The sequence below is a fragment of the Notechis scutatus genome, chromosome 2 (assembly GCF_049901735.1).
Source record: "Notechis scutatus isolate UNSWTSFEM ecotype Mainland chromosome 2, rNotScu1.2, whole genome shotgun sequence".
Taxonomy (NCBI): Eukaryota; Metazoa; Chordata; class Lepidosauria; order Squamata; family Elapidae; genus Notechis; species Notechis scutatus.
In genome coordinates this window covers 258,566,867-258,587,138 of record NC_142010.1, presented here as the reverse complement: position 1 = coordinate 258,587,138, position 20,272 = coordinate 258,566,867, and the positions used below count along the sequence as shown (strand labels likewise).

Sequence of the window (20,272 nt, the reverse complement as noted above, 5' to 3'; positions counted from 1 at the left end):
TTCAGGGTGGTCATGATGCTGCTGGCAGATCTCACCTGGGCACCCGGAGCGTTGATACGAGTGCTTCAGTAAGCAAAGTGGAGCACTGCCAGGCCACAGCAGAGAGAGAGAGAGAGAGAGAGAGAGAGAGAGACAGACAGACTTTGGGTCTGGCCTGGCTGGGATGATTGGGTAGAAGTGTAGAGAAGGAGCATCAGGACAGATTTAGTTAAAGTAGAGCTTCGGTTTTGCTGAAAAGATAAGCAAACATAAAGATGTAAGACTTGGAATCTTTTTATGTTATTGGCTTATAGGTATTACTTAGCGTATGCAGGTAGTCTTTGTGTTACAACAGTTTAAATACTGATGCGAGCAGTGGGTTGGTGTGTACGCGCACGCATGGGCAGCTCAACTTGTGTGTATTGAGCTGTGCGCGCACCGCTCCGCCGCTCACATGGCCCTCGTGCAAATAGGACGCAGCACGGCAGTAATGGGCTACGGCCCAGAGGTTGGGTGACCCCTCATCTAAGGGCTAAGTTAGGTAGTTGCTTTAGGGGAGAAAACAATCTGGTTGGCATAAAACTTTTGTGTATATTTATTAATTTTTTTTAAAAAAAGGATTTTGTTCCTTGGAATTCCTACCTGAGTCTGTTAATCACAATGTGCCTATAACAACCCAGTAATGAAAAGCACCCATATTTATTCACTTTTCTCTATTAATGTATCTCTTGAGTGCCAAAAACAGCCATGAAGAAGACAAATGTTATCTGTGACAAGACTTGTTTATTAATTTTAAGCATTATTTTACAAGTACTGCCTTTTTAGGGGTTACTAATTTAATGTTTGCAGCAAATTCTCATCAGGTGTAGGGAATCTGCTTCTGTATAGATGTTCCTGGAGTGCAACTCTCATAAATTCAGTGAGCGATGGTCGGGGAGAATGGAATAACAATATCCAGAGCCTTGTGAAATCGTTCTCAGCTGCTTCCTTAGCCTGGATGAGGAGAAACCAAAAGTAGGAGTAACTTGAACATCTTGTATGTTTTAATTTCATCGTTGGCATTCTGACCTTCTCGCTTTGCTTTTGTTTAAACAGGCCCTTAAAAGACTTTCCCCAGGACTTTGTGTTTATTCTTCTCCAGACTTTCGTGGTTCTTTCGAATGGGATTGAAGTATTGATATTATACCCAGTCCAGAGTCTTGATAGAGTTGTGCACCCTTCTAGATTTAATAAATAAGTAAATAAGAAATAAGGGTCTCTTCTGTATATAGAAGACCAGGCTCACACATTTGGCTAAGGCCGCTAAGCCACAATTATTCCAAAAACTGCCTTTCCCATTGTCCCAAGAGTGCATTTAGAAAAGGCAACTGGACTTTCTTTGTTTTTTTCTTGAAGACATTTTGCTTCTCATCCAAGAAGCTTCTTCAGTTCTTCAGAATTTCTGCAGGTTCTTCAGAACTGAAGAAGCTTCTTGGATGAGAAGCAAAACATCTTCAAGAAAAAACAAAGAAAGTCCAGTTGCCTTTTGGAAAAGCACCTTTTTGGAACAACCATGATCTGGATGACTGAGAATCTCCATAGATTTCTCATTGGAAGAAATATCACTGTGTCTATTCTTTCTCTCCTATTTAGAAGTAAATAATAATAGGAAAGAAACAGAATGGATCCTCAACAATGGCTTTCATTAATGGATCAAATATATGACTCTTAAAAAACTGATAACTTAACAATACTGACATTAAGAGGGTGGTAGAGATACTTTGGGTTATAGGAGGATTACTCTGCTCAGCTACCCAGAAATAACTAGTGGGATTTTTACACCTTAATAAATTGTAATGGGACTGAAAACTAATATTATAAAATATTTTCACAGTAAGAGATACAATGAACTTTTATTACCTAAGTTTATCCTATAAGCTCCTTAAACATACCGCTATTAAAAACTGCAATAGAAAAATAGCCAAGGCCAATTCCTTTTTATATAGATATATACATCATTTTATTGAAAGTTTTAAATAATAAGATAAAATCTAATGCAAATTAATTTAAAGTAAGGAAGAAAAAAGAAAGAAATCAAAAGAAAAATTGAAAAAGGAAAAAAAAAAAGAAAAGAAAAAAGTTATAAAAAATGGCTTCAGATCATCTTTACAACAGTTATAAATATAATTATAAATTTACCTCTTTTTCTAACGTTACAACATGATTTTCTTTCTGTAATCTATCCAGCCTAATTATCAAAACCATAAATAAATTATTTTTCTGTTTCAGTCTTTTTGATAGTTTCACCTGTATTGTTAAAGGTCCATTCAAAAATTGTCTTTGATTGTCAGTAACCTTCAGTAAACTCTGCTAGTATTCATCCACTTTGTCCAAAGGTATTTTTTGATCTTTGTATCATGGAGAAGAAACACATTTTGCATATTTACATTATTTGTACTTAACAGTATTTCCCTTTTGTAACTTTAATATAACTTTCATTTCTTTTTCTAGCTTATTTGCCAAACATTTATCTGGTTTATTTGCAGATTCAAAAATTTTTTGTCTTACAAGCTCATCTTTAATTCCATCTCTCTCACTGCTAATATAGATAATTGCATCTGTAAAAGCTTAACTTGGTGAATAATAGTTGTCATCCCTGGAGAATTTTAAGATTTTTTTTCAATCTCACTCAAAACCATTAGTATATTTTCTTCCCTTTTCTTTTTAAATCTGCTATTGTGTTGTACAAAATACCCGCTTACAAAAGCTTTTACTTACACCCCAAACCTCCTTACTTTTGTACTTTTTATTAAGATTATTCTCCAAAAACATTTCTCTAACTTCTTTTTATAACCCTCCATTACCATTTTGCTTTGTAATAATATCTCATTCCGTGCAAAAGATTTACAGTTGGACGGCATACATGTTTAATATACCATCCTCAGTGCCATCATCTCCATGGTGACTTAGCAAGTAACACATTTGCAGTTAGTGTAATCATAACTGACAACTCTTGGTAGAAATGGGGGGACTTTGCAGACTTTGTCTGCCTTTGCTGGTGAACTCCACAGTTGTAACTGTCAGCCGGTTGCCCTTCTCTCTCTGGCTAAGGGACACGTACACACTGCTGAACCAAGGCATTGTGAGATTTGTGGACTTCCAACTCCCAGAATTTCCCAGCCAGCATAGCTCTAGGGAATTGGGATTATCAGAGAGGGGAATTTGTGCTGGTTGAGTCTTATGCTTTAAGCCCCATCCAGTTGCAGTGTCAGTGGCAAGTGTCACTCGTCTCAAGAAGCAGCTGACGTGGGTTATTTTTGTTGGAAGGCCAAAGGCCCAGGAACTTTAGATATACTGTTCCCAGCTTTGGAACGTGGCTGAGGAATTCTGGGAGTTGAAGTCCACCGAACTTAACTTTTCCAAGGTCGACTACCCCTGCTTTAACCATTCCTCTCATCAAAGCCATGATATCATTAGCATCTCACTAGATTTGCAAGTAAAAGTTTTCTGTCCAACTTTGAAAGTGCAACAGAAGAAGCGGGCAAAAAATTGTCCAAGTGATTGACTGCATAACAATCCTCATGATTGGGGAAAACAAATTACTTGCTTGCCATGCTAGTAAGATGCTAATGATATCATGGCTTTGATGAGAGGAATGGTTAAAGCAGGGGTATCTGGACACTTTTAAGACCAGTGGACTTCAACTCCCAGAATTCCCCATCCAGCCACGCTAGTTCAGGAATTCTGGAAGTTGAAGCCCACGAATCGTAATATTTCCAAAGTTGGACGCCCCGAGTTAAAATCCGATTTTTAACTACAAAACCCAACAATGCCACTATATATCAGCTGTGTGATGATAAGTATAGCTATATTATTGGTGAAAGTCAATTACAGAAGATACTTATCACAGTTGCTATAACTTGTTTTGGTTATAAAAAAGGTAGAATTTGAGATCACCATAGCATGTTCTGCTCAGGTGTGAATACTACACTGTATAATTAGCTATCTGTGAAATAATTATGAACATGTATTCCACAAAGCAAGAACATTTCTATCTGGCAGCTTAATTTGATAATTTTATGATGTCAGGTTTTGAAAAGCCAGGCGTGAGCCTATCAGCATAGAAATTCTGACACTGAATTAACTATGCATACCTGAGCAACAATTTATGGTAAAATTCATTGTTTTAATTCTGTTGAAAAGTAATAGTTTGCAATGCTAGGCTGTGACTGGACTCCCAAAGTAAAGTTGAAAAAAAAAATTGCAAAATTCATTTCAGCTGAACCACAGCACAATGTTATTCCAGTAAAGACATTTTTCTAAAAAAAGAATTCCTGATCCATATTACAGAGACCAGATATAATATCCTAATGCATTATGTCAGGGATCCCCAAACTTGGCAAGTTTAAGACTTGTGGACTTCAGCTCCCAGAATTCTCCAGCCAGCTATGCTGAATTCTGGGAGTTGAAGTCCACAAAGTCTTAAACTGGCCAAGTTTGGAGAGCTCTGCATTATGTGAAGACTTGGCTCTCTAGAGAAGGTTCTGATGATTGGAAAGATGGAATGAATGAGGAGGGGGAGAGGAAGGATAGAGTCAGTTACAGCAGGGCCCCCCAACCCCGTTCTGCAGCCTGGTACCAGTACATAGCCCGTTAGGAACTGGGTCATGCAAGTGGCGTGTGTGTGTGCGTGTGCACAAAGCTGAATTTGCGCAAGTGGCACACGCAGGCAAAACCATTTGCCTCTCCCTCCTCCTGCCATTGTTGCCACCGGTTCTCAGAGCCAGAAGGGTTAGGGAACCACTGAATAGGTACATCGCTGGAAGAACTGAAGGACCAGGTAAAAGGTTGATTGTCAGGGAGAAATTCTGTGTGGTTGCTTAGAGCCAACACCATCTTGATAGCACATAATTAAATTCCACAAAAGCTTTCTGTTTTAGTTTCTGTGAAATATTTATGGAATAAAACCTCCACCAGTTATGTTCCCTTTTTATTTACTTTCTGTTCTTCCTTTTCAGGTGAATTTTACAGTAGACCAGATCCGAGCGATCATGGACAAAAAGTCCAACATCAGAAACATGTCGGTGATTGCTCATGTTGATCATGGCAAGTCCACGCTTACAGATTCCTTAGTGTGTAAAGCGGGTATCATCGCTTCTGCCAGAGCTGGTGAAACACGATTTACTGACACACGGAAGGACGAGCAGGAAAGGTGTATCACAATCAAATCTACGTGAGTAATGTTAACTTTTATCTACAGCCCTTCATGATTGTCAATTATGCATCAACTACAAATGGAATGTATGGAAGATAGCAGACTTCCATTTGATTTGTGCTAGTTTATTTTGAAATTTTCCCTCTCTTGATTGATTTTATAGGTCAGAATATCTGACTCTGGTACCTTAGACTTGCCAAGTTGTTTCTTGTTCATAGAAGCACCCACTCAAATGCTCTGTCAAGGCGCTGACTAACGAACTCAAGCAAATCAGGACTCTGAGACTGGGCTCCTTCTCAAATGTCTTCCTTAATGAGTACATCATATCGGCACAGCTTCAATGGGAAACCAAATCTAAATCTTTCCCCCCCAGTTTCAGTATAATTAGACTAGGAAATAACCACCATCCCCAAATGTCAGAGGTCACGTTGGCCAACTGGGTCAATTGGTGGGCTCTCCGGGTACTCCTTCCCCAACCTTATCTGTTAACCAGTAGAGATGACCTTGGTTCTCAGACGAAAAATCTCTGTTGTGTCCAGTAAGGCATTCCAACCTCCTTGCCCCGCTTCCCCCTCTGTGTGGCAACTGAGGAACAGAAAGACGGCTGTGGCTAGGTTCAGTTGGAAGTGGACATACTCTTTAAAACGGGTTCCCAACCTCAGGGCCAAGGCCCACTACTGGATCACGGCCTGTTTGGAACTGGGCTATGCAAGGGGTGGGCAGTGCACACGAAGGTCCATTTGTGTGAGCAATAAGCACTCATGTTTGCGCGCGAGGCTCTGTTTGTGTAAGTGGCGGGCATACGTGTCCACCGCTTGCTCAAATGGACATATGTGTGCTTGTGCACGCACCTGCCACTTGCACGGAATCATTCCCTCTCCCCCACTCCTGTCAGTCTGCCAAGCTGGAAATGTTGGGGACCGCTGTTTTAAAATACTAAACAAAAAAGATGGATTTTAGAGTGATAGTCATACGAGTTGTGATAGCAATAATAAAATACTTTGTGATTGTGTTTCCACATTATAGTCTGTTTCACAAAGTATGTCTCGAGCAGGACGCGCAAGATAGGAGGGATCATAAACGTGTTAGGTCCAAAGGTTTAGAATTCCCTACCAGTAATTCTCGACTTACGACCACAATCGAGCCCCAAATTTCCATTGCCAAGCCAGACTGTTGTTAAGTGAGTTTGCCCCGTTTTACAGTCTTTCTTGCCAAAGTTGTTAAGTGAATCATTTAGTCGTTAAACGAAGCAGGGTTCCCACTTGACTTCGGTTGTTGGAAGCTGCCTGGAAGGTTACAAATGGTGATCACAGTGTCACCTGGGACACTGCAACCATGATAAATACAGGCCAGTTGCCAAGCACCCGAATTTTGATCATGTGACCATGGGGAGGCTGCAACGGTCGTAAGTGTGAAAGCAGCTTATAAGTCACTTTTTTCTTTGTCATTGTAACTTCACTCACTAAACGAGTGGCTGTAAGTCGAGGATCACCTGTATTAACATCACATGAAACAAAAAAGGCATCAGCTTATCAAATATGGTTAGGATGAAGGCTACACTATTCTTCCCACGTAAGGATGCATTTCTGCATTATTTGTACAAGCAGCATACAAAACACAGAAATGTGACTGATATACAGTGTTTTTCAACCCATGCTGTCTGGGAGATTCTGGGAGCTGAAGTCCACATATTTTAATGTTGCCAAAATGGAGAGATACTGTTTTACATCTTTACAAAAGACATTTAAACAGGTCAGGTAAAGACTTGTGGATGAATGAATGTGCACAACACACTAAACTTAATGTTAATTTCATCAAGGGTTGTTGTGATTTACAGTATTGGTGATTTATGGTTCAGTATATCGTGCAAATGGTGACCATGAATTAATGTAGCATCAAGTTTAATGCAGTATGGACATGGTCAGTTTGTTTCATTTAACTCAACAGTTTAATTCAGATTCAGTAATCTAAAACATATGAAGAACAGTTGCAGGAATTGGATATGTCTAGTTTAATGAAAAGAAGGACTAGGAGTGACCTGATATCGTGTTTCTCCAACAATACGGCCTCCGCCAAAAGGAAGGCCCAGCATGATTTCTAGGCATGAGGTGAAATTAAGCCCCGCCCCTAAAATTTAGGCCTATTTAATCTATGCGTTTCCCGCCATTTCTCACATCGTTCGTTAGAACTACACGAGGTGAAGAGAAATGGGAAGGAAAGGGGGGGAGAAAACGTGCCTTTAGGGCGCCATGCAGATAGCCTAGGCTAGAATACCCTGATCTACTACCGATAGAACATCAGCCGATAGAAGCTCCCCAAAGGCAGAGTCACCAGCTGCTTCTATCGGCCAGTAGAAGCGACCTTGGGGCGAGTGCCCATGCGCACTCCCTTCACCATGAGGCCATTTCTATCAGCCAATGGAAGCTCCCAAAGGCAGAGTCACCAGCTGCTTCTATCGGCCAGTAGAAGTGGCCTTGGGCGAGCGCTTGTGCGCACTTCCCTCAGCCACAAGGCCATTCCTATCAGCCGATGGAAGCTCCCCAAAGGCAGAGTCACCAACCGCTTCTATCGGCCGGTAAGCGGCTGGTGACTCTGCCTTTGGGAGCTTCCATCGGCCGATAGAAATGGCCTCGTGGTGAGGGGCGCATTAGTTGTCTTTGAATCTACCAGCGGGCAGGAGAGAAAGTACACGCGTATCTCTGTCTGGATAAAAATTGTGAGATTGCAATGGAGGGAATGGGAGAAAAGGCCTTAGCCCAAATATGTTCTTGTTTTGCTTTCCTGCCCATTCTCTGATCAATCTCTCCGGAGCAGCTTTTAGCCTAAAATCACCCAGGTCTCCCTCAGCTAAAGGAGAGGGGAGGTCTCCAAAGACCATCCCTAACCTCCGCCATTTGAGAGGACCAAACTCATTGCTTCTCAAAGTTAGACCCGCAAGTTTTTCAAAAGTTCTTCTGAACGCCTTGGACGTCCGATGAAATCCAGAAATGTCTCGTGATTGAACTCAATCAAAAAAAAAAAAAAAAAGAACGAACCTGCATCTCGTCGCCAAGTCCCTGGTTTTACGGCTCCTCTCTCATCCCGAATTATGCCGAAATAAGGGATGCTGAGGCTGGCGTTGGTTAATTGGTTAATGACGGGCGCTCTTTCAGGCGCTCAGAGAGAGAGAGAGAGAGAGAGAGGAGGCATCTCTGAAGTTTTCAGACTCCCTCAACTGTTAGCAATGCCACCCGTGAGCTGTGGCAGGATTGCCTCGGATCATGTGCAGAAGTGCTTTCGCCGTTCAACTTTCCCCCATGACTCAAGGTTCATACTAAAATTAGGCCTTTCCAACCAGCCCCTGCAAATATTCGGCCCTCACCAGAGTAATAGAAAGGACAGTTTAGCTTCTCCCCGGCCCTTCTTTGCTCCAGCTCCTTCCTCCCGCCCTCCTGTGCCACGGCGGCGACCCTTTCACACTCACCCCGCTTCCCTGCCGCATTCCCACGAGGACCGCTCCCACGTCTCCTTTCAGGAGCCCGCCCGATCTTCCTTCTAAGGGTAGCCAAGCTCTGCTGCCTCCTCTTCCCTCCCGCGCCCCCAAAAACCAGCGGTGGCAGCAGGTAAAGGGAGGTCGGCTGCCCTGGGACTTTGGCAGGGTGCTCGGAAAAGGTCTGGCCTGGGGAGGGGAGGGCGGCGGTGGGAACCCCGCAGGTGTTTGTGTGTGTGTGTGTGTGTGTAAGAGAGAGAGAGAAACTCAGCTTGCTTCCCTTCTGCTAAGAAAAGTTTGTAGCCGCTCTCCCACGCGCACTCCCCTCGCCACGAAGCCGTTTCTATCAGCCGATGGAAGCGGCTGGTGACTCTGCCTTTGGGGAGCTTTCATCGTCCGATAGAAACGGCCTCGAGGAGAGTGCGTGTGGGGCGCTCCTCTCAGGAGCACCCTGTGGGCAGCCATGCCTCACCCCAAAGCGGCTGGTGACTCTGCCTTTGGGGAGCTTCCATAGGCTGATAGAAACAGCTTCGTGGCGAGGGGAGTGCGCATGGGTGCTCGCCCCGAGGCCGCTTCTACCGGCTGATAGAAGCGGCTGGTGACTCTACCTTTGGGGAGCTTCCAGTGGCGGCCTCATGGAGAGGTCATTGCGCATGGGGCGGCCTTATTTTATGAGAAACACGGTAGCAGTCTTCCAATATTTGAGGAGCTGCCACAAAGAAGAGGGAGTCAAGCTATTCTCCAGAGCACCAGAAGGCAGGTCAAGAAGCAATGGGTGGAAACTAATCAAGGAGAGAAGCAACTTAGAACTAAGGAGGAATTCCTTGAGAGTTAGAACAATTAATCAGTGGAATAACTTCCTTCCAGAAGTTGTGAATTCTCCAATCCTGGAAGTTTTTAAGAAGAGATTGGACAACCATTTGTCTGAAGTGATGTAGGGTTTCCTGCCTAAGCAGGGGGTTAGACTAGAAGACCTCCAAGGTCCCTTCCAACGCTGTTATCCTGTTATTTCTCTCTTCCTCACCAACATTTCTTGTTTAAGTTGTCCTTTTTAATTTTAGTGATTGTGTATGTTAAAAAAATCCATAAATCTCAATAGCCGTACTAGCAGAGCTTTCCTAAAATGCAGAGGTTTGTTTATAGCTGGAAACTCGGAAGTTACTACTTTCTAGAGGAGAGTTGGCAATGACAGAGAAAGTGAGAACTCAATATCTGGTCTCAAAGATTTGCACTTGGATAAGTGAAACCTTCATTTATTTAGTGCCACCCAGCTCTGGTGCCTGAGGATTATGGGAGTTATGGTTCCAGGGCACCCGGGGACACAGAGTTATATGCTGATGTTTTAGCTGAATTTAAATATGTTTTAGGAAAACCCTTTGTCTTCTTTTGTAGGGCTATTTCTCTCTACTACGAACTCTCAGAAAATGATTTGGCCTTTATCAAGCAATCCAAAGATGGCTCCGGTTTCCTCATTAATTTAATCGACTCCCCCGGGCACGTGGATTTCTCCTCCGAAGTCACCGCAGCCCTTCGCGTCACTGATGGAGCTCTTGTAGTCGTTGACTGTGTTTCAGGTGAATGTCCTTAAAATTGAGATGCTTCAATTGGGCGGGAACATTGTGCTGTCCAGAGAAAGTCAGTAGGGACTGGTAGACGCTGAAGGAGAATACAGGCAGTCCTTGACTAACGGCCACGATAGAGCCCAACATTTCTGTTGCAACACAAAATAGTTGTTAAGTGAATTTGGCCCCATTTTATGACCTTTCTTGCCACAGTTGTTAAGTGAATCACGGCAGTTATTAAGTTAGGAACATGTTTGTTAATAGCTTTTGCATTGACTTTGCTCATCAGAGGGTCACAAAAGGGGGATCCAATGACCTCGGGATACTGCAGCCATCATAAATACGAGTCAGTTGCCAAGCGTCTGAATTTTGATCATGTGACCATGGAGGTGCTGTAAACAGTCATAAAGAAGAAAAACGGCCATGGGTCGTTTTTTTTTCCCCCAGTGCCATTGTAACTTCAAATGGTGACTAAATGAATTGTTGTAAGTCAAGGACTACCTGTATCTTAGCATCTGATTCTGAAGGAGAATCCACAATTTTCCTTCACTGTTATACGTGATCAATGAGCACCTTTGTGCTAGACATACGTCTGGCAAGGAAAATTCCTGATTTACTCAGACTTTCCGAAGCACAGCATAGTAGCAAGGATAAGATTCTCCTTGGAGCTGTGTCGATCCTGGCAGTCTAACAAAGCCACCAGCAATCTATGAATTCCTGAGCCCTGTGGATAGTGCCAGGTATTTAGATTTTTTTTAAGACAATAAAACATTTTGGGAGTTGGCAGTATTATTACAAGATATCTGGCTGTTCTTTGTCTCCTCTCAAATTCACAAGCTGTCACAATGAAGTATGGCTTACCCACTTCTCTATTGTGTATATTCAATATACCATGGAAAGGTAAAACAGATGTGGCAGTTTGGATTAAATCACTCCTTGGCAGCAAAACTCTCTAGATTCCCCTGGACAAACCACTTAATTACTAGTCTAGCCTACATCACAGGCCATTATGCATTTCACCGTGCTCTGAGTGTTACTTCTCACTCCCTACTTTTTGGAGAAAATGTACAAACTTGTTTACCATGGCTGCGCAATGCAATAAACTCCCCCCAATTTCACCTTTTCAATTCTGAGAAGGGTGTTTCTCCACTCTTACCTTTTCAAGCACTTTTCCATAATAGGCCTTTAGAATTCCCAAGTAATGTTGACACATGTTTGGTGACACCTCAAAGCGAGGAAGTTTAAGACCAGCGGTCTCCAAAATTGGCAACTTTAAGCCTTGTGGACTTCAACTCTCAAAATTCCCCAGTCAGCATGATTGGGGAATTCATGGCTGGCTGAGGAATTCTGGGAATTGAAGCGCACAAGTCTTAAGGTTGCCAACTTTGGAGACCGCTGGTCTAAATAGTTCATCAGAGTTTTCACCCAGGAAAACTTCAGAATAAATAAGGTGAGATGGGCACCTCATAGGGTATTTGATGTTTCTATAGCATGCAACATTTTAACAATACAAATACCAGCCTGCCACAGCCTTGAGGATATAGAACACCATAGTCTTTTTCTCTTTTAAGTGCTGAGAAATAGGATATATATCTGTTCTAATCCAGCTCCTCGAACATGACAAACTCTCTGAGGTTAACTCAAAGATTCCTTTATTAGGAGTGCCAGTAGCCCCGGCAAAAAGTTTCTCTCTCAATGCAGGCTAAATAAGTCCGTCCAGCTGGGAGATAAATAGTTGTCTGCCCCATGTATTCATCTCCACCCCCTGCCTTTTATCCCCAGAGCTAGGGTGGGGCTTTGCTAGTAGCAGTGGCTCTTCCGTCCCAAGGACTGGCCCATATATTTCCCCTGCTCTCCTCTCCTCTGCCTTATGTGCATCTGCGTGTCAGGCACTGAACCCAGCTGTTCCTCCTCTTCCTCATCAGCCACTTCCAGACCTGGGGACTGGGGACTCTCCATCTGAGGGCTGAGGGACGGCCCAGGCTCTGCCTCTCTCTCTCTCTCTCCCTCTCCCTCCCACCTCCATTCCCTTTTTCCCCTTGGAGCTCTCAGGTTGCCTTGATGCTGGCCCTGACTCCCACAACTACTCCTCCTCCTCTGATTTGGCTGCTGGAGAGACCGGCAACCAACAGGCCACAATAGTCTCTTTTAAATTAAAATATACAAGATTAGTTAGCTACCCCTAATCTCTGGCCATTATATAGGAAGCCACTTTGTTTTTCTTCTTCCCACCAAAGTTACCCAAAAGTTTGACAGTTTTGGAATAGTGGGGTTTTTGCATAACCAGTTCTTCTCTGGAACTAGCATAGATCATGCTGGTGTCAACTTTCCCTCCAGGGGTTTGCGTGCAGACGGAGACCGTACTTCGGCAGGCAATTGCTGAGCGTATCAAGCCGGTCCTGATGATGAACAAGATGGACCGCGCTCTGCTGGAACTGCAGTTAGAACCCGAGGAGCTTTACCAGACCTTCCAGCGCATTGTGGAAAACGTCAATGTTATCATTTCTACTTACGGAGAGGGTGAAACTGGACCCATGGGTAATATTATGGTAAAGAGAACTTACGTTGAGATTGGAGCAAGGAGGAAGTTAGTTCCGTAGGATTGCGTTTGCATGGTGGTGTACTAGACCAGGGTTTCCCAACTGCAGCTGTTTTAAGATGTGCTTTTCCTTGCTCAACTCCCAGAATTCCCTATCCAGCAATGCTTATGTCAGCTTGGAAGCCATTTTTCTTCGAGGTTCCTGGGCTGCCACATTTAGTGCCTGGGAATTTGGGAGGGGGATTTCAAGGAGCTATGGAAGATTAGCCACAACAACATTCCTTTCTCAGAGAGTCAAGGACATGTTGCCCTGCACCTGGAAGGGAGTGCCTGGAGATAGTCTCCGGTTGGAACGAAGTAACGATTGGACCATGTGATGGACTATTGGGTGCAGGGGTTGGATTTTGGGTTTTCTTTGTGTGAGGGAAAACCCGAGACTCTCAGATCCGGGTTTTCCCCAGGTGCGCCAATAGGACATCTCTAATCAAATGGATCTTTGGGAAGATAATTTTCTCTGAGTCTTTTCCTTTGGAGGTTTTTACTCAGAACGCTGACAGCTTAGTTCTTTAATCCTCTATACCAGGGGTGTCAAACTCAAGGCCGGGGTGCTTAGATCTGGCCTGCGGGGCCAGCTTGGAAATATCAAAGGACTGGCCTGCGGTGCCTCTGCCGGCCAAAATGGGATGACCGCATGCAGCCCCACCCCCATGGGCCGTTTTCAGCTTCCACAGCCTCCTTCCTGCAGCACTCTGCCAGCAATCTGCCACCCCATTTTGGCCAGCAGAGGCACCTTTGATATTTCCCCCCACCCCGTTTTGGCCAGCAGGCCGGTCCTTTGATATTTCCAGGGCGGACCCGCGGGGCCTTGAGTTTGACACCCCTGGCATAGAGGATTAAAGAACTAAGACCAATGTAACCTTAAATGATGCTTTTGACTGCATTAGTCCCTCCCTCCCTTTGCAATTGTAACCTTTGGAGAAAACTCTCTTCCGTGTTGCAGTTTGTCGAATGATGCACTAAAGCAGAGGTCCCCAAACTTGGCAATTTGTGGACTTCAACTCCCAGAATTCTCCAGCCAGCATAGCTGGGAGTTGAAGTCCACAAGTCTTAAAAGTTGCCAAGTTTGGAGGCCCGGCCCTGAAAAGACCAGTCTTGTTTTACCTGTTATGATGAAGTGAAGGACTCTCTGGCTTGTGAGAAGCTCCAACATCAGCTTGATTCAGACATCCATTCAGGATATTTATGCTGGGTTTTCATAGCTAACTACCCTTAATTTGTTCTTGTTTTTTTTTTTTTTTTAAAAAAAAGGTCTAGTCCCATCTTGATCCGCAGTTCTTTTAAAATGTAGTGTATAATCTGGTAAACCTGTTCAAAATTAAAGCAAAGCAAGAAACTATAGAGTTTAATCAAATATTTGCTTTGATTTATTCAGAGCTCTCCAAAGTCGGCACCTTTTAGACTTGTGGACTTCCCACTCCCAGAATTCCCCAGCCAGAGTTCCAGAGTTGTCCACAAGTCGTAAAAGGTTTATTTAATCCAGGGGAGAACCCGGGATTAAATAAACAAGTTTTGTTTCCTTCCTGGCATTTCCCTGCAAGTCGCAGGGCCCATTTCTTTCTGATCAGCCAAGTGTTTGATTATTGGTCGTGACAGGAATTGACCGGTGGGCTTGTGGCCTGAGACTGAAGTCATGGGCTAAAAGAGACTCAGGGTCACCCCAACTGGCCTTCAATGCCTAAGGCAGGAGCAGAACTCACAGTCTCCTGGTTTCTAGCCTGGTGCCTTAACCTCTAGGTCAGGGGTGGGCAACTATGGCAACTTTATGACCTGTGGACTTCAACTCCCAGAATTCCCCAGCCAGCATTATTGACTGGCTCAGGAATTCTGGGAGCTGAAGTCCACAGGTCATAAAATTGCCATAGTTGCCATCGCTACCCTTAACCAAATTGGTTGAATAAAGAATACATTACAGGTAGTCCTCGACTTACGAACACAATTTCTGTTGTTAAGTGAGACGTTTGTTAATTTTGGCCCATTTTATGACCTTTCTTGCCCCATTGGTTAAGTGAATCACTGCAATTGATAAGTTAGTAACCCGGTTGTTAAGTGAATCTGGCTTCCCCAGTTGACTTTGCTTGTTAGAAGGTCGCAAAAGAGGATCACATGACCCCAAGAAATAGCAACCGTCATAAATATGAGCCAGTTGCCAAGCATCTGAATTTTGACCACATGACTGTGGGGATGCCGCAAAGGTCGTAACTGTGAAAAACGGTCATCAGTCACAATTTTGTGTCGTCGTAACTTTGAATGGTCATTAAATGAACGATTGTAAGAACTACCTGTATTAATATCCATTGGGTGGTACATTTATAACACTCTTTTGGAGGGGGGGTGTTAACCAATCGGGGCGGCTGCAGGTTAGGTGCAATTGAATGGGTTGGTTTGTGGTTTCTGCTTGCTTGGAGATCAGTTTTAATTGAGGGGTTGGATCTCCCAAGTAGACCACCTTCTCCACGTTCTTTTAAAACGCCTGAATCCCTTCCTTTGCTTACAGATTGACCCCGTAATCGGTACTGTTGGCTTTGGCTCTGGCTTGCACGGTTGGGCGTTCACCTTGAAGCAGTTTGCTGAGATGTACGTGGCCAAATTTGCATCCAGAGGAGAAAAGGCCCAGCTCTCCGCAGCTGACAGGGCCAAGAAAGTGGAGGACATGATGAAGAAGCTGTGGGGAGACAAGTGAGTCAATAGCATCCTTGTCTTCGGTCTCAGTGGATGCACTTCAGGGAAGGAGGGCCTTTGATACAGATTGGCAGAATGATGTCCCTCGGTTGCACCTTTTGTTAAAGCGAGATAATACAGGAAGTGTTCTGACCCAGCTCCCCAAACGTGATAAACCCTCTGAAGTGAACTCAAAAGGTTCCTTTATTAGAAGTGCCGGCAGCCCCGGTAAAAAGATTCTCTTTCACCGCAGGCTAACAAGTCCGTCCAGCAGGGGAGATGAAGAGTTGTCTGTCACATCTATTCATCTCCACCCCGCTGTCTTTTATCCCCAGAGCTAGGGTGGGGCTTCGCTAGCAGCGGTGGCTCTTCTGTCCCAAGGACCAGCCCATAGATTTCCACTGCTCTCCTCTCCTCTGCCTTCTGCGTATCAGTGCGTCAGGCACTGGACTCAGCTGTTCCTCCTCTTCTTCATCAGCCACCTCCAGACCTGGGGGCTGTTGACTCTCCATCTGAGGGCTGACGGACAGCCCAGGCTCCGCCTCTGTCTGTCTCCTCCAGCTCCATTCCCTCCCCCTGGAGCTCTCAGGTTGCCTTGATGCTGACCCTGACTTCCACCTCCTCCTCTGATTCAGTTGTTTGGAGGGGCCGGTGGCTGACAGGCCATAACAGGAAAGGTCTAAGAAGAAATGGCATCTATCTGGCTGTGATAAAGCACTTTTTTATATATATTGTTTGTAAGCTACTTACGGTAGCCCCATGGTGAGGTAATACAGGTTGTCTTCAACTTACGATTATTATTGAGCCCAAAATTTATGTTGCTAAGCAGAACATTTGTTAAGTGAGTTTTGCCCTGTTTTACAACCTTCCTTGCCACTGCTGTTAAGTAAATCTTCGCAGTTGTTAAGGAAGTAAACCCGGTTGTTGAGTAAATCTGGCTGTCCCATTGACTTTGCTTGACAGAAGGTGGCAAAGGGGGAATCACATGACCCTGGGGAGCTGGAACGGTCGTAAACATGGGTCAGTTGCCAAGCGTCTGAACTTGCATCATGTGACCACAGGTTGTAAGTGAGAAAAACGGTCATAAGCCACTTTTTTCGGCGTTGTAACTTCAAATGGTCACTAAGTGAACTTTTGTCAATCAAGGACTATCTGAATAGCGGAAGAGAAGAGAAAGAACTGGAGAAGACAAAAAAAATACAAAGACCTGAAAATAGAAATAGAATGACTGTGGCAAAGGCAAGCAAGGGTAATACCAATGGCAATAGGCGCCTTGGGTCCAATCCCAGAACCAACTGGAGCACCAACTTGAACACTGTTGATTGGCATTGACAAATTCACCATCAGTCAGTTGCAAAAGGCAGCTTTACTGGGGTCTGCTTCCATCCTGCGATGATACTTTTAACATCAAATATCCACATATTCCAAGTCCTTGAAAAGGACTCGATAGGTAGACAAAAATGCCAAATCCAGACTGAACATTTGGCTGACTGTGAGACGAACAACAACAACAACAACAACAATATTCAGTTTCAGTTTCCTTTGCGGCTTGAACACGGAAGTAGAGTGGAATGATGTGTGGCCCTATAGTGTTGGACTGATTGGTATTAATGATGCATGAGCCATTTTGTACAGATGAGGTAGCATCAAGGCCTGTTTCTTCCTCTCTTCTTTAGCCCATGAATGTAAAACAGGTACACTTTTCATTTAGGTATTTTGACCCAGCAACAGGGAAATTCAGCAAATCCGCAGCTGGCCCTGATGGAAAGAAGTTGCCACGTACTTTCTGCCAACTTATCCTGGATCCCATTTTTAAGGTAATGCTGGGATTCAGCAAAACACCGTTATAACATTGAATGCTAATTAATCTGCTTTTCAAACTTCACACTTGGACATTCATACATTTCGCCTACGACATTCATATTTCCAAGGATGTCTAATGGGCAAAACACCTAAGAATGTAATAGCTTCACATGAGTATTCATAAATTGGTGGCCGCATCCTTAGAAGCATCTTTCTGGTGCAGCTTGAAAGAGTCTTATTCCCAATGGACAGACTTCTCCCGCTTTAATGCAGCTGTCCTTGAAAAAAAATTGCTTTTGAGTTCACGTGAAGCAGCCTGATTTTATTTCTATCCTTCTCACTCAAGCCATAGTACTTGGATTAAAATTAATGTTGTAGTCTGTTTCAGAAAATGTGTGCTGGTCTTTTTTATGTGTTGTATTTATATGGTGCCTAGTTGTGCATAGCTTTTAGTTGTTAATTAGGGTGTCGATGGCTGGCTATTAAGTTGTTAATTGTTTCCTTGTGCTGCCGAACTCTCAACTCCTAAGTAATTAGTAGGTTGATGGTAAATCAGCACACCTATTGATTGACAAGAGGCCCATTTCCCAAGCTGCACTCATTTCTCTGGCTATTTTTGTCCCTGCTAGGCCAACAGTAATAGTAGCTGTGAAATTGAATGCATGTCCTTGATCATTGCAAGATGAGACTACCAATCCTGTATGGATTGTCCCTGTGACTGACTGTGTAGGAGAGATAGGGAGGAAGCTGGCCACAGATTGTGAGAACATGAATGAGCGGTTAGACGAGGACTCGATGGTAGCCTCACATTGCAATGAGCTCAGTTGAAGTCAAAACTTGCAATGCGTTCAATTTCACAATTATTATGATTGCTGGTCAAGCAGGGACAAAAATAGCCAAAGAAATGATTGAAGCCTGGGAAACAGGCCCCTTGTCAGTCATTAAGGAGTGCTGATTTACCATCAGCCTACCAGCTACTTAGAACCGATGGCACAGCGGCATAAGCGGCAACCATTAACGACTTAATAGTCAACCCTCAATGCCATAATTAACAACTAAAAAACTACGCACAACCAAGAACCATGTAAATACAATGGGTAGAACAGCCCAGTTTACATATTCTGGGAAGGGAGAAGTTCCCTGAGGATGGGTTCCAGCATGAGCCTGAAAGTTTGAAAGAGTAAGCCGACTCAGATTGGATTCTGCAACCTTATCCTGGGGGACGTGTATTCGCCTTCGTTCACATGTTTCAGAAAAGTATGAAGCAGATGGGCCACTTTTTCATAATGGCAGGACCCAATTTCATGAACCTGCGAATGCCTAGAGCAGTGGTGGCTAACCTTTTTGGGCTCCCCGCCTCCCCCTTACTTGCGCTGCACCTCACAGCTGATTTTTGGGCAGTTTGAGGCCGCTTTTGGCCTCCCAAAGGCTCGAGAAAGACTTCTGCAGGCTTCTGTAAGCTTTGCAGGCCGAAAACAAACCCTGTTTCATCTCTTCCGGTATCTTCGGAAAAACTGGAAGTGCGAAATGGGGCTAGTTTTTCAGCCTGCAGAAGTCTTCCTCAAGCCTTTGGGAGGCCGAAAAAGGCCTCAAAGCTGCCAAAAATCAGCTGTGAGGCACGCGCATGCATAGTGAGGTTTGCCTGCAGCTCATGTGCCGGCACAAATGGCTCTGCGTGCCACCTGTGGTACACGTGCCGTAGGTTCACCATCAGGGGCCTAGAGCCTTCAAAAGAAGTTACTGAGAGAGCACAATCTGGTGGGCTGCCTCATGAGGAAGGAACCCTTTGTAAATTGTCAGCACAACTGATATTTGATGAAACCTGACTTACGTGATACAATGAAATACTTAAATCAGCTTAGAAGTGAGACCGGTAAAAGTCAGTAGATCTTACTCCCAGATAAGTGGATGCCATATTGTAGGCCAAGAGCTAAATTCTCACGTGGGTTTATCTTTCTCGATATCTCTTCTTAACTAACAGAGTCAATTACATTTAATTTCTCCCCCCCCGCAGGTCTTCGATGCCATCATGAACTTCAAGAAAGAAGAAACCTCCAAGCTGATAGAAAAACTGGACATCAAGCTTGACGCTGAAGACCGGGAAAAAGAAGGAAAGCCGCTTCTCAAGGTTTTTTGAAATGGCGTGTGTATGTGTGTCCTTTTAACGCAACAGTGGTAAGCAGCAGTGTGCCCTGAGAATTGCAGGTGCTGCCTGGATGTAGCCAGGCTGGGCGTGACCTTGTCCCGAGGGGTTGGATCCAGGGACGCTGCACCGCTTTGCGCTGAGCCTTAGGCAGGACTGCCCTGCATTTTGGAAAGGACGGGAGGGGTGGCCGTTGTTTTTGTTGCCTTTTCAACGAGGGAAAGCTACGTTGCCAATCCAGAGCTCAGGTAGCACCTCTTGAGGGCAGCTTCTCCATACGTGTTTTCCAGGCCGTCATGCGTCGCTGGTTACCTGCCGGAGAGGCTTTGCTTCAGATGATCACCATTCACCTGCCCTCCCCTGTCACTGCTCAGAAGTACCGCTGTGAGCTCCTGTACGAGGGGCCGCCTGACGATGAAGCTGCCATGGGTAAGGCCTTTGGGAGGACCTTCAGCAGTCTAGAGCCAAGCCCCTCTCTCCTTTCGGACTCTCCCCATATCTCATGTCTCAAGTGCAGGAGATCAGGAGTCCAGGCAGTTCAAATCAATCCACGGATAGTCCTCGAGTTACAACAGTTCGTTTAGTGACCTTTTAAAGTTATACCTGCCCTGAAAAAAAGTGACCAGTGACCATTTTTCACACTTAACGACCGTTGCACATCCCCATGGTCACATGATCAAAATCTGGATGCTTGCCCACTGCTTCATATTCATGACAGTTGCAGTGTCCCGGGATCTGCCAATCCAAAGTCAATGGAGAAGTCAAATTCACGGATGAACTGTGCCGCTAACTTAACGCCTGCCGTAATACACTTCACAAATGTGACAAGAAAAGTCTTAAAACGGAGCAAAACTCACTTAAGAAG

General features: G+C 44.4%; 2 protein-coding genes across 3 annotated transcripts in view; one reads left to right on the top strand and one right to left on the bottom strand.

Moving 5' to 3' along the window:
* The window catches only part of LOC113425526 (elongation factor 2), a 37,478-nt gene that overhangs the window by 4,064 nt on the left and 13,142 nt on the right, over positions 1-20,272 (top strand). The window contains exons 2-8 of the mRNA XM_087958652.1: positions 4,977-5,191; positions 10,035-10,216; positions 12,542-12,753; positions 15,298-15,479; positions 17,173-17,278; positions 19,279-19,392; positions 19,698-19,836. Coding sequence (XP_087814778.1) covers positions 4,977-5,191; positions 10,035-10,216; positions 12,542-12,753; positions 15,298-15,479; positions 17,173-17,278; positions 19,279-19,392; positions 19,698-19,836 — 1,150 coding nt within the window. The remainder of the gene's footprint in view (positions 1-4,976; positions 5,192-10,034; positions 10,217-12,541; positions 12,754-15,297; positions 15,480-17,172; positions 17,279-19,278; positions 19,393-19,697; positions 19,837-20,272) is intronic.
* Positions 750-20,272, bottom strand: part of PIAS2 (protein inhibitor of activated STAT 2) — an 81,165-nt gene continuing 61,642 nt past the window's right edge. For both annotated transcript variants that reach the window (XM_087958669.1, XM_087958668.1), the window contains exon 14: positions 750-972. In XM_087958669.1, the coding sequence (XP_087814795.1) occupies positions 811-972 (162 nt within the window). In that variant the 3' untranslated portion in view covers positions 750-810. The remainder of the gene's footprint in view (positions 973-20,272) is intronic.